Source organism: Ammodytes marinus (genome assembly GCF_949987685.1).
Source record: "Ammodytes marinus genome assembly, chromosome: 22".
In the NCBI taxonomy this organism is placed as follows: Eukaryota; Metazoa; Chordata; class Actinopteri; order Uranoscopiformes; family Ammodytidae; genus Ammodytes; species Ammodytes marinus.
In genome coordinates, this window is record NC_137226.1 from 9,283,435 (window position 1) to 9,302,612 (window position 19,178).

Genomic DNA, 19,178 nt, shown 5'->3' on the forward strand with positions numbered 1-19,178 from the left:
CTCCAATGGCACTTTGAGCACAGGTGTTTGTTTCCACGTTTGGGGGGAAACTTAAAACTCTGGAAGCTGATATTGTCATTTTTTCCACTCTGGGGCGTGAGACAATAAAAACACCTTTGGAGTCATTCATACATTTGACAGTTTACCCACCTTTCACAATTTGGGCTAGCCTACTTGAAATGTAGCATATCCCCCAAAGGTTGTAGGCCTATTCAGTTTGGAAGACACCCTTATCAAAATGGGCCAAACTATGAAGTCTCACATTTTGGTCACACCTTTGTTACATTTGAATTTTGCGCTCAGGACTCAGTGACAGCACACACAGACAGGGAAATAACAGAGTCAGGCTTTACAAGTCCAACAGATGTGGATTCATGCCCACATCAGCACAAGCCTTCAGGTGATGTGCTGTCTGTTTATTTTTCCAATTCCAATACGCGGCACTTAGCCTCTTGCTTCAAACTATGACACAACACATGACATCACACCTGTCAGGTGAAGAGTAGGCTACATTCTCTAGTGTTGGTTTTGGATGGGCCTTGATCATGTGATATACGACATCTAAATCTAGGGTGCATTAAAAACAGCGACAGACTGCTGTATATGTGTGGTAGAGGTGTTGCTGTGTGCACATGAACTCTTGTCAGCTGTTCTTTGCCCAATAGAAAATATGACTGTTACACGGCCACACACGGGGAAAACACTGTAGTAGGATATGCACAAAACAAGATTGGAATTTGAAGGATTTATTGTTTTTAGTGCGTTAGTGTCTGCTTTGACAAATCATGTGTGCTTAATTTAAGAGTAAACAAACTTTTGAGACAAGGTGACATTCAAAAAACAGGGGGAAAAAATGTCTAGCTTAAAACTAGATGAACTCATTTTCATGAATAGAATTGAATACATTCTTATTGGAAACAATAAAATGACTAATTGAAAAAACAAACATTGAAATAGAAAAGCAAATGCGCTGAGTTTTGCCTCCAAATAACACATACAAAAAAAAGCATGAATAGCAGGAGTGGTTCGCAACTACATCTAACATGGCGTATGATGACTGATACATTAGCTTTCAGGACTTGTATGGGTCATGTGTGTAATGGTATAACAGTATTGGCTTGTGTGACATGACATGGTTAACATTGCATTAAAGTTTCTCATGTATATCATTACAAAAGTAGCTCTGAAGTGAACAGCTGAACGAGCGGATTTTTAGATTTTACACCGAGCGGTAGGCGAAAGCTCCACGGTTGTTTTCCCATCGATCCCAGCCCATGTGTCATTATGATGGATTGCTCAGTGGGCTACGGGGAGACCAGAGGCGGGCGCAGCCGTATTGACAAGCCTCCCAATCCCCGCTCTCCTCCTCTTGTTAAGTACTTCTCTCCCCAAGTTAATGAACTAACAACAGGGAGGGGGAATGATTTGTGATGGTCTCTAGAGTTTATATGTTTACTTTACTTTAAAAAGACTTGAACACAGGCAGTGCAGGGATAACCAAATAAAGATTCTTAATTGCATCGTTTCAGTTTATATAGAGCCGGCATGACTGATGAAACGTATTCCCGCACATAATCCTTAACAACACAAAACAAAGTGCAAGTCATTTCACCGTGTTGTGCTGGATTTATGGAAATATAACGTCTGATGTCCCTTTTTCTACTAAAGGATGAAACTTAAATCGGCAAACTTTTCCTAATTGCAGAGTCCCTTTTTTGAAACTTGATCAACTCATAACTTTGCACACTGGCCAGCCACACAAGTTTATGGCACAAACAAAATACGGGTAAACAGATTTATAACAGCCATAGATATGATACAATTCTCAACAAGGGGAAAATCTTTAGGGACCAACCCAAATTGGCAGCAGGCAGAAGATGTGGCCTCATTCAGACAGTCTAATCTGGCATCTGTTATTGCAGACAGAATCAGTGGGCCCGTGAGGCTGCCAGGGGAGGAGAGATAGAGGTGTAATTGAGAGCAGCAGTTTAGATCTAATAGGAAAATGAGATGAAACGAGGCCTAAGGTTTGGGTGGGTGTCCACGACAATCGCCTCTTTATGTCACGTCATTGACAATATAGGTTACCTTGACAATATATATATACATAGGGAACTAGACTTGCAAAGTTTGCCGTTTTCTTGGTTGACACCTCCCTTCACAACTAGATTGAGTCTGTGCTGCAAAGGCTGATAATCACACATTGATTATGTATAATCTATAAGCCCATGGTTGGAAGAAAAACATATATGTGTCAAACCTCGACTATGATGCATTTCGTTACATGAAATTACATACTTTACAGCAGATTTCAGATCTCGACCTAGGATTTGTTGTTATGTTATTACTACAGGTGCATCTAAAAAAAGCGAGAATATCATGGAAAAGTTCATTCAAAAAGTGAAACTTTCATAATATTCTAGATTCATTAGACATGGTGGAATATGTCAGGCCTTTCTTTTGTTTTACATTTGTATTCTTACAGCTTACCGCTCATGGAATAAAAAATAAAGAATCTCAAAACTTAAGAATATTACATAAAACTAATACAAACTAATAATTTGTAATACAAAAATCTTGACCTTCTGAAAAGTATGTTTATTCTTGCTCCATTTCAGTTCATGTGTTATGAATCCAGAATATATGAAAGTTGAATTGTTTACTTTTCATTGATATATATATTTTTTTAGATTAACCTGTATATCTTTTCACAGGTAAATCTTTCTCTGATTTCCTGGCAGCCTCCCCCTTTCTCTGTCATTACACCGTAGTGATCTTCTTGTCCTTGGTGGCTTGCTTGATGGCGGCCTGCTCACAGATGATCTCCTTCAGCCTCTGCAGTCGGATGTTTTGAGTGCTCATGTCCCCGACGCCCGTCTGGCTGCGATGGAGCAAGGACAGCGCGTTGATGTACTCCAGCTCTGTGTAGCGCACGCCCTGGTCCACCACTAGATTCAACAGCTCGTCCGCGGCGTTGTACAGCATCTCATAGTACTGCCTGAATGGAGAGAGAGATAGATAGAGGAATAGAGAGGAAGGAACATGACAGGAGGATGTGGATGAAGAAAATGAGTGGAGAAAAGAAGAGAAAAAAAGTGAATAAGATTATATATTCCTATGATGTGCATTATTGCAGCGCTGAATCAAAAACGACAACAAAGTGGAGAAGTACACGAAAGTCAAACTAGCTGATGGCAGTCTTAATGAAACTCTGTTGACAGAGCCAATGGGGAATAGATGTGAAAATGGCTCTTTACCCAGGACCTAATATCACATGGACTATTTGAAAAAGACAGCAAAGTACATACTGAAAAAGGAGAACAAGGGGAGAGTGAGTAGTATATGACACATACACTTCCAACTGCTGACTTGAGACATAAAGGTCAGATATGTAATTATTATTTCTATGTATTCATTTATTTATATTAGAGTATGTGAGCATAGTATAGTAATATTTAGAGATGTGAGCATAGGATGAATTACTCATAGCAGCCAACTCACAGCGGAGCAGACAATATTTGGCCATAAACATAGCTTCCACAAGAAAGTAACTTTCTCATAAACACATTTTTACAGGGGCAGAAAACACTGCTGTAGGTAAGGTACATGCACAGGAGAGTGGTGGGATAGCAGGACAGACCAACACTTCTCTGCTTGAGGGCAAAACAGGTCAAATACCTCAGTGAATGTGTGTGTGTGTGTGTGTGCCAGACAACGATGCACGCAGAAGCAGCAACATGTAGGCACACAGTAGAACAGATTTCCCCACTATCTTTCCTAAGGCTACGAGGACAAATCCCATTCTCCAAAGATAAACTAAATGTCACACTTCCCTACAGCAGATAGAGTCAGAAGAAAAGGGCCAGAGGGGAGCTCCATGCATACTGGACTGTGACGTGTGTTTAAATTTGCTTGAGCGGTGCAATTCATCACATAGAAGATCAAGTCTCTGTTCATGTCTGTCAATATTATATAGCTTTCGCGGTAGTAATTCAATTAATTGATGATCATATATTTCATTTTCTCAGGAAATAGATGGAGGCCTGGAGCGGTTGGAAAACAATTCAGAATCACTGTTCGCCATGACATACACTAAATGTGATATAAAGTAGATTGAAATAGTTTTGGTGGCATTTTGTTGTCGTTGCTGGAAGAGATACTGTAATGGCATTCCATCTGATAACTTTCAAAAATATACCATAATCGAGCTGAAGCCAAAGTAAGTCTTGACGCGAATGACATGAGATGTATTCCGGTTCCAAAGGTTTACCGAAAAAAGCCACAAAAAACATACTAAGTCACCCGAGCATATAGTTCAGTTGTCAAAAAACATTATGACAGCATCATCATATGAATTAAAAAGAGCTTCAGGGCTAAACATATTCAGTATTACAAAAATTGGTTATAGATATAGTTGAACATACACTTTAGATCAAATGTAAATAATATGTAACCTGTAAATTATTACAAATTATAAGAACATAAAACTTGCACAAACATAATTTGATAATTTCCTATGCATTTATACAATCTGACTCTTACAGATACACTTCTATTTTAAATCAACCCTGCTGTCTACAAGTCGCGTAACGCTGCTGCTTTACCAACGCGCTGTTCACAGTTCTCGTCCTGTGTGGACACAGTGTTATGGCTCCCCCCGTATAACAAGAGTAGGAAATATTTGTTATTTAATTTTTTTATTTCACTGAGCTTGTCTGTCGTATGAAAATCGATAGTACGCTGAATGTTGGGCTCAAATTGTTTCAACTTTCAGGTAAAAACGGGCATATAGCGGTCCCCTTGGCCAAGGGCAGGTGCCAGTCACTCAACAGCAGCACAGCAGACTCCTGCTGCTTTGTTTGAGTGCAGCCGTTGAGTAAAGAGAGAGGATTGTCGGGCTGGAGAAAAGGCCCTCGGGGTGTTAAAAAGAAAATGACAGTAGGTCTACCTGTTTTCAAATCTTTCTTTGTTTGACAGCAGAGAAAAGAAAAGAGCGATTTGTAATTATATCAATCAAAGCTCGTAGACAGAAAGGGTCCATTTCGGATTTGGCGCAATAGAATGACAATCTGTTTTGAAAATATATTATTATTATTATATCTCATTTGTTTAGATCCTCCGCCCACCCATCCAAGACCTATTATTCCCTTCTTGAGGTAGATCATTTTCCATGTTAACGAGGCGTTAATGAACACTGTCTGCAGTCAATGTGGAGAAAACCAACAAGTAGAGAAGGATAATGGCTGGATACAATGCATAAGATGGAGATGGAGAGATACTTAGAGAGAGAGAGAGAGAGAGAGAGAGGGAAAGAGTGATGGCTGAAGAGATGGGTGAGGAATAGAGGTGCATAATATCTGTTTTTTGGCCTTCCCCTTACAAGTAATGCCCTTGGCCATCCAAGCATTTGCATTCTGTCTCATTCTCTCCATCCTGCTCTCAATTTCTCTCCAAGGTCTGTTCATTTTACCATCCCTGTGCTTATTCCATGAAGCCTGTCAATATTGATGAGGGTCACATTGGTTCACTCCTTAACAGGGGGGCAAGACGGAAGGAAAGGGCGAAACAAGTGAAAAGATGGGTCCTACTTTTATGGTCTTATCTCATGATGACATTTGCGGTGTGGGCCTTTATATGAGTTTGTCTTGTCTATGTGTTAATGTTAATGCCAGCAAACTCGCCTCTGTTTCATGCCTGCCTGTTTTTATCAGCACAGTTTGAGTTCTGAGTGTTAGCGGTTTTTGCCTCACAGCGTCACAAAAACACCATGGCTCGCAAAGCATTAACATTTCAATTCCTAGACCAGCCGATTACCTGCACACTCCAGGCAAATCACCTCCTTAAAAACAAAACAAAAAACACATAACCCAATAGAAAAAAAACACACATTTCTTTTGTTGAGCGAAAAAGCTTTGAACAGAAGGCTTCCCCTCTTTTTAAATATCCACCCTGGGCTCTCAGTGGGAAACAGCTAAGCAATGGTAAAACAAAAAAAAAGGTTGATTTTGAGGATAGCAAAGAAAGAAAGAGAAAATGCACTTGAACTACATGATGCTAATTTATTCTAACTCTCTAAAGGGCCGTAATTAATGTAAAACCTCTGTGTTAGTAAATGCGGTGTAGTGTGTATGTGTATGTGTGTGAGTGTGTGTGTGTGTGTGTGTGTGTGTGTGTGTGTGTGTGTGTGTGTGTGTGTGTGTACAGTTTAGTTTATTTGCTTTAGTTCTGGAGTTTTTTTTTGCTTTGGTACTTGGATCCAAAAGAGATGCAGGTTAGATCGATAGGAGAGTCTAAATTGGCCGTTGGCATGAACGTGAACATGTCAGTCCAGTGATGGATTGACGATCTGTCCGAGGTGCATTCACGAGTCGTCCAGTGTGTAAGCTGGCACAGACTGTGGTATAAATAACGCTGGACTGACATTTTAAACCTAAAAAATGTAACTGCCGCTGCCAGTACAAATCATCTCCAAGGTTTTGTTGTTGAATGTGTGTGTAGGCTGACTGACTGACATGTTTCTAGGCTCAGCTCCCTATTTCAATTAAGGAAACCCTTCTGTTAGACTGGTAAGTTATGCACACAATGGGGAAACAAACATCCCTGCTGTCTGTGAATGAGCACTCCTGACAGGCACAAAACACTGTAGGAATATTTTTCCTCCAGTCTAAAAAGACAATGTTTCTTAAATGGTAATAGTATAGCTGGAAAGCTTTGGTATCTGTCTACTGATGCAGCAGCCGGCAAGTGGATGGAGAAAAAAAAACTCATTAGTGCTATAAAACAGGGCTTTAGCGCAGAATAATAGCAACTATAATTCACTTGGCAGTGATGCATTTAGGGAAAATCCGGCCCAGGATTTGTTAGAAGCGCAGATCTACTGATTCTCATTTATTACTGATGACGGGGTACTAAATCCACTGTGCAGTTTTTTTTTCTGTAGTATCTCATGTCAAGACAGAAAATATGCTCTGCAAGAAGAGGGTGTGCTAGACTGTCAGCTGGCTGTTAGTGTGTGTAGTATTGTGTGTGTGTGTGTGTGTGTGTGTGTGTGTGTGTGTGTGTGTGTGTGTGTGTGTGTGTGTGTGTGTGTGTGTGTGTGTGTGTGTGTGTATTTAAATCATGAGGACAGCTGGCAATCTAGCCTCTGTTCAGTACACAGAGAGGGGGGGGCTGCTTCTAAAAGAGTATGTGTATGGAGTGTTTGTGTGAAACTGTGTGTGTGTGTGTGTGTGACTGTGTGTGTGTGTGTGTGTGTGACTGTGTGTGTGTGTGTGTGTGTGTGTGTGTGTGTGTGTGTGTGTGTGTGTGTGTGTGTGTGTGTGTATGACTTATCTATCTGTGTGTCTGAGTGATGCCTGTTGGTGTGTGTTGAAAACACTTTCAAACAGTTCATTACCCAAGCAGTTGGAAAGCCATTTGCCAAACAGGGTAAGGGCTGTTAATAAGATTAAAATCTCTCGGCGCTCCACCATCAAGAAGGAAGGCCCAGTGACACACGCACGCTAACACACACACAGACACACACAGACACACACACACACACACACAAACACAAACAAAAACACACACACTTTACCAATTTCCACCTGCCTCCACCAGCAGTCCCATCTATAGAAGCACTGCTTTAGCAGTCAGCACATGTATTTGTGTATTCCAATGTTTCTCCGTTTTATTTAGCAACCCCGTCCCTTTTATCTCCTATACAAAGAACAATTTGTAAATGTGTGGTGCGTGGATGCAGCATAAGACGGACACATACAGTATGAGAGAGAGAGAAGAAAAGAGAGAAAGACAAGAATCAGCACAAATGATTCCCCCTCATTTCCAGTGTGTACCATATTAAGTCCATTACAGGCCGCCTTTGTCAGTGTGTTTGGAACAACATATTAGTTAGAGGTGGAGAGATGATGAGGAGAAAGGATGAGAGACTCTGTGGATGAACCCCTCTATCAACTGGAACAAAGACTTGTTGCTGCGGTAACAGATACCAGGGCTACTGGTATTTTGAGTTGACTCTTTCCTGTCTTTCCCTCAATAGGGTGCCAACCACACCAACATTCACATTAAACTGATGTTTTCTATAAAAGTAAAACTATTATTTTGGAAAAGGATTACTTATGATTGGTTAAGGGCTGAGTGACTCCCAAACCCTACTAATGTGATCACTTATTTTAAAAGTCACTTAAGCCGATAAGACTATGCATGTGTTTTCGTTGATCTGGACCTTGGAAGTTAAAAAAGCTATGTCATGCTTGTTCATTTGAAAAAAAAAATAGGTAAATAAGAACTACTAAAACGGAACTCAGTTCATGTAGAATGGATGGTCAGCAGGAGGGGACAGAACACAGGTTAAACAGGTTATGGGCTGCGTCTCCCCCACTCCTCATCAGATTTTAGCTGTGGTGAACAGTTTTTCAGTTAAGTTTGTTTAAATTTTTACCATTGGTTCCTCTTCTTTTGTGCGAAAAGTTACGATATATAGCATTTAAAAACGAAAGGAAAGAATCCGTGCAGCACCATTGGATCTTAGAGCAGATGGATCTTCACAAAAATGATGGGAATCTATTCATGTGAATTCATGTCATGTTGATATTTAGATTGTGCTTTCACATTTAGCCAGTTTAGTGTGGACGTAGTCTCAGTCTATACGTCCTTTATGCCTTTTTGAATCCCTCTCTAAAAAAGGAGCCTATATAAAAGTAGCCCTCCCTCTGTCTCTCTCCCTCCCCGAAACAGTGCAACACTCTCTGTAATGAGGAATGGTCTGCAGAGACCAGTACCTTTGTGCTGCGCTATGCACAACAAACACAATCACACACACACACACGCAAGCACACACACACACACACACACACACACACACACACACACACACACACACACACACACACACACACACACACACACACACACACACACACACACACACACACACACACACACACACACACACACACACACACACACACACACACACACACACACACACACACACACACACAGCATTGATAGAACTTCATCATTCTCATCATACCGCATCGTGCAAAATTCACACACAAAAAACGTCAGGAGCCGAGCAAGGAAGGGGCTGGAAGAAAGGAAGAGAGAGAAAAATATCAATTTGGCAGAGACGGAGCAGGTGGTTGGACGGCAGCAGAGAGGAAAAGGGGACAGAGAGAGAGAGGAGGTAGAGAGAGATAAAAGGAAAGACACAAGGTGACAAGAAGGCAGACAGAAGCCGAGCAAAGTGACAGCGTACCGAAGCCAGGCCTAAATACTAACAGTTTTATCTGTCGACACCCACTAGCTCCTGACACGGCCGTCAACTGTACTTATTACCACATCCTCTGTAGATACACCAACCTGTCACCTCACCTCAACACACACACACACACACACACACACACACATACACACACACACACACACACGGATTGAGACACACACACACACACACACACACAAATACAATTGATTTCATCACACACACAATCTTTGGGACATGCAGAGGGCGGCACACTTCGGGATGATGCATAGTACACAGGGCTTTTGTACAATTCACACATGCACGCCGGCACAGGTGGGTAATTTCCAAAAAGCAGACAGGTGGTGTGCGATGGGCTGAACTTTGGGGCATCTCTACATTGAGCCTGTCAGACTGCTGTTTAGCCTAGCTACAGGCTAAAAGGCTCACGCGTTGGCTCAGGATGTTATGACAGCAACTTGCAACCTGCCTACACGGGTCAGCAGGCAGCTCAGAGCACCGCCATAACGCTTATTTGTGTTAGCGGGTGCGTGTTGTGATTTTGTCATGTCTCGGGGTGTTGTGTGGAAATTGGTATCTCGAATGCTGCTGCGCCAGAAAAGGACGATATTTTCACAGATAAATACCATTTACCATTTATCTTTGGTGTAGGACAATCTTGGGTAATTACGTTGTAGTGCAAAACATATATTTGGTGCATAATGCCTTTGCTTCGACAAGTGTCTCCTAATGTGTGTGTATTTGAATACAGGGCTTTGGAAACCAGTGCAGATGGTTGAAAGCCCCAACTTGATGACATTAAGCAAATAGGCGATCAACAGAAAACCAATCAACAAGAATTCTGCATTAGGATGACAACCCAAAAAGTTGCAACAATAAAAACAACATTTCTTATCATGTTAAACCTTGAAGGTCTCTTGCTTACATAGCTGTGCAGCAAACAGTATGTGCTTGGATTTCCCATCTTAGTGAAAGCTAATTATAGCCTATTAGATCTTTATTTAAGTTATCAAATCGGTTGCCAAGCAAAAATAAGTCTCTATTCATCTTATTTGGCCTGGGCGGGAACTGTTGCCAGGCAACATTGTGGGGAGTTTGTGTGTTGTGTCCTCTTTTGACTATTGTGACTTCTGGTCTTTTCAAGATAAAAGGCTCACAGACAACATCAACTTCATCTTATCTCTGCTTCTGTAACTAACCAAACAGAAAATCAGCATACAGAGAGAGAGGAGTGACATGATTGAGGGCACAGACACACACAGACACTGATGTGACATTGCAGTGACACACAGTACTGCAGACCAGCACCGTTTCCCTGCACCGTTTCTGAGCAGATGGTCCGTGTGTGTTCAGGCGTGTGTAAGTGTTTAGGTGTGTGTGAGATTGACCTTGACCCACAAGTTGATATCGCTGCCAACAAATCTGACCGAGAGACAAGGGACCACCAGGGGACCTTGCCATACAAACACACATGCTCAAACACATACAACTTTTAACACTGTGTGCAACCTTAAGAAGTGACATACTTGAGGCTTCCACACAATGTTCTGTATATAAACATGGATTCAGCCACAAGGTGGCACTGTTTCCCTATCCAGAGAGAGAGAGAGAGAAAGAGTGTGTGTGTCTTTATGAGTTCTGCAGTGCTGGTTGCCGGGCGTCTCCTTGGTTTTAACTCAGATCAGTGGTTATTACCGTGCCCTTGTCGGGGTCTCTCTCCCCTCTCCCCTCCCCATACGAACACACAGCTTGTACGCACACACACACACACACGCACACACACACACACACGCACACGCACACGCACACGCACACACACACACACACACACACACACACACACACACACACACACACACACAGGAACATAAAAGTACATGGGTACACAGGAAAGCATCTGCAGCCTTTTCTTCCCGCTGTGATCACTTCCTTTCCTCATTTCACTCGTGTTTTCTCCAGAGGTGGTAATGAAATACTAATGAATATTCTGCTTTAGGTCCAGATCTCTCAAAATGCTTTTTCACTGCTCTTTCTGGTTGGCCAATGTTGTGTCTTGAAAAATGGAAGCCTTTTGGTAAGCCACACATTCATCATTTTATAGTGTACCCATCACCATGCTTTCTCATACAGGCCGTATGGTCACTTACACTAGCAGGTGAGAGCTACGTAGCACACTTTTACAAATATTCATGTGCTTGACATAAATATGGTGATTTCAAAATGCTGATTGGCTTGGCTAAGTTTTGTGCATGGGTGAGAGAGCAGGGGATGCATATTATGTCTGTCTGTGTGTGTGTGTGTGTGTGTGTGTGTGTGCGTGCGTGCAGGCGTGTGTGTGTGTCTGTGTGGGTGGGTGGGTTGTCTCGGAGCCCACATGAAAATGAATTTGTAAACAATGTGCTCTGCAATTCCCAATCAACACCTCCACACACCACCCACACCTCCTAATCAGAGGGAGTGAGAGAAAGGGAGAGAAGCCATCACTGGCATTTCTCCATAATCAAAGTTGACAGAAGGTAGTAATGACACACTAATCAATGGTCCTCTACACGGGTCTAGTTCAAGTCATTGGAGTTTATTCAGTTTCTTTTTTCTTTTCCTGTTTTTCGGTTTGCATTACGGGCAAATTTAGAACACGTCCAAACACAGACAGCACATTAGACGCTCACCCACTCAAAAAAATTCTAAGAGGCGGGAAAAGCAGCTAATAGACCCTACAAAACAACACGGAAACATGGCAGACCTGGGTTAACACATTTAACAACAACAAACATTGAGAGTGAGAACATTCAGAAAAGGTGAGTTAATTGAGATGCTGCCCTAACAATTAATAAAGTAGAAGGCACACAAAATAAGAAGCAAACACTAATTGTCTCTGTTAAGTGTTCTCAAATATTTTTTTTTCAGCAGGTCGTTATGAACTAGGCCTATACCAGATCGGGAGAAGCACGTCTCTCTCAGACAAGACTTTTGCTTTTTGGACAATATAAAGTTTGTGTACTTTTTCAAAGAAACCATGTGGTAATATTTGAAAATCAAGCTGATAAACTTTCTCATCTGTCGTCCCCCTTTTCATACTGTTTACTCATTTTCCTTCCCTTCCTCCCGTCTGTCCCTTTCTCTCTTTCATCTCTCACTCTGCTGTATTCTATCTTCTATCTATCCATGCCCTGTCTTCTCCAAGTCAATTCGGTGCCTCTCCCTGTGACATCTTTTTTCTATAACTTCCTTTTCACTTAGTTTTTCAATTTTCCTCCCCCTAAGAACCCCCTCCTTCTTTTTCCATCCTTTTCCATCACCCCCTCCCACCTTTCAATGCTCTGCTACTGTCAAGGACACACGCTTCTAGAAAAAGAGAATCATATGAAATCGCCAGTAGTTGTCTTGTTCTTCTCTCTCTTTCCACCCTTCTGCCCCCCTCCCTTACTCCATCCCTCCATCCACAAATATGTCTGGAGCGCTGATTTCCCCTGTGCCTGTCAGCGCCGGACAGCACTGGGCAACAGCAGGTAGACTCCACAAAATATATAAATGTATGAATAAGAGGTAAACACAAACAACAGTCCGCAACACAGACACTTAGAGAGCGGTTGACAATCTGTTTGACCATCTGTCTGCCGGGTGCAATTGACATAGTCGCTTGTCTGGACGTGAGGACATTTTGCGTGTGTCTGTCTCTGTCTGTATGTGTCTATGCAGGTGTGTAGTGTGTGTGTGTGTAGTGGCGTTTTTTCTCACCAATATATCAAGTGCACATCAGCCAGTAAGTTTTTTTTTATAATTGATGTATCATTTAGAAATATTACACCGATGATCTCCTTTAGGTTTTAAAGTTTGGAGTGTTGGCAGTTACAGATGAGCATGTGTTAGTATTCATATTTATGATATTTCATATTTATGATATATCTTGGCATTTCAACGGGAGGCTCCTGTGATACCAACAGGCTCAGTCACCATGACAACAGCAAAACTTGAGGGAAAAACCGCAAAAGCTCTTCTTTAGTAATGTCAAGAAAAGTGCCATGACAATTTAGCGACACTGGAATATCTGCACAGTCCAAGGTTATGAGGCTTTACAAACCAATACCGGTGAAAACTCTACATATAGAAGTGAAGGGTGATTTGGTTTGAGGCGTATAACTGTCGGGAATGTAAGAAATCTGTTTAGTGTGACCTGTAGTGTGGCTTATACGCTCATGAAATCGTTACCCTTACCTGGCAAAGTCCAGGTCAGCCTCCCTGGACATGGTGATGTTGGTGAGGTTCTGCTGGAGGACAAAGATGTTCCTGCACATCTTCTTGATGCCAGACTCACTGATCCTCTTGAAGTACTGGGCCCCGTTGATCAGAATACAAGAGATCAGGTGACCCAGACCTTAGTGAGAGAGCAGAGAAGAGAATGATCTACTTTTCAAACTTAAAGGTGCACTATGTAGTTTTAGGGGGAGGGGGGTTTTGTTTACATTTGCAGGGCTTGAAGTTAGTTTTTAAAAAACATATTTTCTCTACATGTAATTCTTAGCAATGAATAATGATTTCGTCATAAATTAAGACACAATGATTTTGAGGAACCTGGAACCAAACTTTAAGACTAGAATATGTTTGTAGACAACACTGTGGGCCCCTGCTTCTGTAAACAACAGTGAAACAGTAACTTTTCAGGTATCCATTTTTGACCTCAAACAGAGTTCCAGGGATTCCAGGTGTTCCCTGTGAGTAAGGATTGTGTATTCAATTTTGAGAATAAATCTTAGAACATTTTCACTTCTCTGACACGGCAAAAGTTACACAGTGCACCTTTAAAAAAACGTTAACGGTATTTTTTTCTCAGTTTTTCGCTGACCTTCAAAGATGTACTGGAACTTGTGTTGCTGCAGGGCGGCTCCCATGGCTTCCTCTATGGCGGAGATGTCCTTGTTCAGTTTGACCACCAGCGGGTCATAGTCCATGCTCTCCACGTTGGCCACGATGGCATAATTGCCTTGCTTGGTCAGGGGGATGAGGTAATGGAAACAATGCATCCTGGAATCCACACGTGATGGCAGGATGGAGAAGTTGAGGGGGGAAAGAAAAAGTAGATAATTAGATTTTGTAGAAAGCTGATATGTTTTGGTTCTCTTTTCATTTCAGGCCTTGCTATAATGTTCAATATTGCTACCCAAATTCCCTCACAGTTCACTGGTAATACATTGATATCGACAGAGGAACAAGAGGGAAAAGAAAGAAGACAGCCTTACTATTCCTCTCCCCTTAAAGTACTACAGTACATGGTTAGAAGGTAAACTTTAGGTTCGTGTCCTCACTTTTTAAGTTCTGCTAATATGAAAACCAACTCAAATACCTCTCATTTTAACAGTTAATCATTATGTGTACAGTACTCAAATTATATCAACTTATTTAGCTACATTGTACCTCCTAATCACTGCTGAATAATACTCAGCCTGGGAATCGCAGTAGTTAAGGGCAATTTTAATCCAGTATCCTTTACACCTATTAACTATAAAGATACGGAAACTTCTAGCCTATTACAAGTCTATAATACAACAACATGTGTCCATCATCTAAATGTGTATTAAAGGAAAGTCGAATTAAGTTAAGTACAAAACATTGATTTGTCCTTTTGGCCAGAAAGCAGCTGCAGAGTAAAAAACACTTACAACCAACTCCCATGAACAAGGCCGATTCAACCTTACAATAGGACTGTAGTGGGACTGTACTGGATAGAGGAGGTGGATTTGAACCTAATATATCCTTTAATGGTATGCTACTTATCTCTGCCCATTTAAAACACCTACAACTCAGGCTGAGATATCCTCTCCCGTTCACAGAAGGCTCATTTCTGTCTAGACCTACGGAGGCAATACTCTCATGATTCCATAATCACAGCGCTCTGAGCAGGAATAAAATGATATGGGTGAATGTCTCCTTCCCCCTTAAGGCAAAGCCAACATCTACACCACATTCTCAATACCTCCATGCCTTCCACTCCGTTTTCTCACAATTCAATCTGCTATTCTAGCTACTGTATCTCCCTTCTTCAACCCCCACAGCACTTTAACCTCCACCAAACTCATCTGTCTCTCTCTCTCTCTCTCTCTCTCTCGCTCTCTCTCATATTCCTCCCCCCTTCATGCTCTCTTCTTCCTCATGGCTTCATTTAGCTGGTACCACCATCAGGGGAAATTGGCTAGATGGGGAGAGTCAATGGAGTGTAGCATATAGCTAGACATCAAGCCTCGGGGAGGGTTTTCTACTGAAATCATAAACAATATTGCATAAGCTACACAATAGTCTTCTGGGAAATAGTGGTGGAACATGGGAAGAAAGGGGGGAGAGGTATGATGGAGGACTATTAGTGGTTGTAATGGGGGAGAAAGTATATGGTGTGGTAAATTAACTTGGACACTGACATTCAAAACACACACTCAAGACGTGACATACATTCAGGAACTGGTGCATTAAGGGTAGAAGTAGGATGCCACTGATAGGCCAATTTTTTTTCCGTATGATTTAATGACGTGTCCTCTGAACTTGTGTGCGGTATATGATCATGGTAAATGGGTGGTGTCATTATCTGCATTTCCTTCAGCTGGAAAGTGTAATAGCAATGCACAGTTTTTTTCTAGTAAGTGAAGTGCATCACACATGCATCAAGATGTGTGCGGGCTTACATGGAAAACTGTGGGCTATGGTTGTTTTTCCCACAAGTGTGCGCTGACCTTGAAGTGCTCGGATTTGGAAAAATATAATGTCCCTACCCTATTATGTGTGGCTCATAACCGTGTAATTTTCCAACAAAGATTTTTTGCAAACACTGTTTATGTACCCTGAGGGGAAACAAATCATCAGACTGAAGCGATAAGCAGCGCAACATCAATCTACAAAACCAATGCAACACCCAGGTTAAGCAGTATAATGATGTGAAGACTGTGACTGTTTATGTGTGTGTTTCAATTCAACTCCTTGTCTTAAAAAAAACAGATATTGTTCACCTTCAGAAACACTCATAAACAGATGTTTTAAAAATACAGTCAATTAAAAAGATTCAAATAGAAAAGATTGTTTCACTCACGTCCTTTTGACAAGAACATTTGTGGAAAAAATCTTGCTCCTGTCATTCCTTTTAGTAAAACGATTGTATTTGAACCCATTAAAAACCTCAGTGTGTTTGTGGTTTTCATTTCTGCACTTCCTATCAAGTGTAGGGGTGTTTCTCTCTTCTGCATCACATACCTGACTTCCAGGTGTAATGCCAGGAGGCAGCGGTCGGCGATGTCCTGGAAGGCCCTGGACAGGTCACTGAGTGTCTGTAGAATCTGCTCCCTGCTCCGCTCACTCTCTCCCACCACCTGGCTGTCTGCTGAGCATGGGGACGCGCCTGGATGGACACAAGACACACACACACACACACACAAACAAAGACACCATTAACCAACACAATGTCTACCGAACAGTGTCCATCCTTTTTAAAGAACAAAGAACATGTGTGTGTGTGTGTGCTAATATAAATATGACTGAAAAAACACTTCAAATATAATGTTAATACACAACCTAGGCTCTGTAAACTGATATGTAAACAAAGTGGGCTCACTGTGGGGAGCCAAACGCCTGTTTATAGAGCCTAGACTGTGTATTAACACTGGAATAACATCCACAATGCCAACACTCTTTCATCCTACAAAACAGCTCTCAAAACAAATGTTTTCACGCTGGCTTTTAACCTTTAAACTTTTTGTTTGGTTTTGTAATTATTATTTTTTTCCCTGTATGATCTAGCTATTACGAAGCATCTTAGCGCATTTGGAAAAGTGCTATATAAATCCGACGTTTTGTTTCTATTTTCTTTTTAGCGCACACACGGTATGAACAGGTAACAGATTGTGAGGAGATATTCACTGATTTTGACACAAAGTGATTCTGACTTCAAGCATTCTCCAAGATGGCTGACTCCACCTTTAACTGAGAGAACATTGATAGAGTGGATGAAGAGTGCTTGAGCAAACTGTTCAAGCACTACGAGTTGATCCCTTACCCCCCACAGATGTGTCATATACCATCATTATGGTCTGTGCACACACTCACAATTTATCGTTCCTCCGAGGTAATATGTATGGATGTCATTTTCGTGTTGTGACATGATCAGGTGGTGAAAATTACACCCGTTCTTACAGCACACACAAAAGAAAAAGGCATTAGTTCAATGTCACACTCTTCACCATGTTCTTGTACTTTCTTCCTCGCAACTTGTGCTGAGGCAGCAGGAGCATGTGTCAGTGCGCCGCATTGTAAACCACACAAAAGGCCTGTTTGTGTGTGTGTGAAAGAGAGAGAGAGCACGAGAGCATGATGAGTGTATATAAATTCAGCCCGGTGGAGATCAATGGCCATAAATTAGCAACGCGAGGAAAGGGAGAGAAATTGGCCCTGTCACTCATATGTAAGTCTATTTGGTCAATGAGGCGAGTGTGTGTGTGTGTGTGTCTGCGTGCGTGTGAGTGTGTGAGTGTACTAAGAGTGGCTGTTGAGCAGGAGAATGCAGGGGTCCACGATCGATGTGCCGCAGTCAAAGCCAGCTCCCCAGTTACTCTTTCTGCCCTTCCGAAGGTCACACATGCATGCATGCAGGCAGACAAGCGCACACACACACTCTCTCTCTCTCTCTCTCTCTCTTACTCACACACGCACACACACAGGCCTAAATGTTTGTTTGTCTTCTCTTTCAATGGCTTTCCCCAAATTATTTAAGAAACGACTTGCCAGTATGTCCCTCCAAAGTAACCACGTAGATTTGCCCTAAACTGAAGACATTCATAAAGGTGTTGCAGTAGTACAGTAGGAAGCCACTGACATCTGAAAAACGTATTTGAGATATAACTTTTGCATATCCCCCACATTAATGAGGCCAGTTAAAGTTCACCACTTTACACTGTTTAAAGTCTTAACACTCATTAATTCAAAGTCATTATTTGCTGCTTTACATGGTGAGTGATTGTATGGGTTCCATTTGCACATTTCTGCATGTGCTTCTATTGCAATCACGGTTATTTTAAAATTAACCTCCGATAAGATGGAAGACCATTGGCTTAAGCAGACAGGAGTGCGGTATGTGCTGTGAACATCCAATCAACAAAGCACACACACGTGGGGGTTGTGATGTGACAGTTAGTGTGACAGCTGCCCTTATGGCTGGCCAGTGTGTCATCACATATAGAGATAAAGACCGGAGATTGCATTTCTTATTAAAAGTGTGCGTGTGATGTGTGGGGCTGTGTGTGTTGTGGTTATAAGTATCTATGAACTTACTTGCTAATTAACTGTCTGTCTTGAGTAAACATCTTGATAATGTGTGTGGGAGGACACTGCAGTGTAGCCATTTGCAGCAGGCAGGTACAGGCAGTTTATAACAAGTAGGAGTCGGAGTCCTTCTCAGCTTAGCTAGAAAATTTGGAAGTAAACCGCAAATTATGAGCCTACTTTTTAATCAGTTTCATTGTTACCATAGCCACTGCCACCCCCATGTGAATTCTGAGATAATGAAGGGGTAGGGTGGTTAGCATTTTGGTCTGATAATTAATATTTTTTTATTTATTTCACATCATACCAGCGTGACAGCAAGACGAAGACTGGCGTTCCTCAACAGAGTGGTGGTACATTGCGCAAACTCTATGGCGTTTGGCTGCATGCTTTGTATGTAACTGTATTAAAACCATATGATACTCTAGTGACTGCCTCCTCAGACAGCAGGAAAAACAGAGTGCCTGAGGATTAGATCTTCAAGTTGGCAATATTAATATTAATCAGGCTAAATGAGCCACAGGAACAACAAACAAGATTGGTCTTAATAGAAAAAAAAATCCGGGGATGATTTCTCGAGGGAGCGGAGCAGAAGGACATTAATTGACTTTTGATTAGC

The 19,178-nt window shown here is 41.7% G+C and overlaps 1 protein-coding gene across 1 annotated transcript in view; it reads right to left on the reverse strand.

Moving 5' to 3' along the window:
- Positions 1-745: 745 nt before the first annotated feature.
- The window catches only part of exoc4 (exocyst complex component 4), a 109,639-nt gene continuing 91,206 nt past the window's right edge, over positions 746-19,178 (reverse strand). The window contains exons 17-20 of the mRNA XM_080050777.1: positions 16,499-16,643; positions 14,109-14,287; positions 13,481-13,640; positions 746-2,998 (exon numbers count right to left, since the gene is read on the reverse strand). Coding sequence (XP_079906903.1) covers positions 2,761-2,998; positions 13,481-13,640; positions 14,109-14,287; positions 16,499-16,643 — 722 coding nt within the window. The 3' untranslated portion in view covers positions 746-2,760. The remainder of the gene's footprint in view (positions 2,999-13,480; positions 13,641-14,108; positions 14,288-16,498; positions 16,644-19,178) is intronic.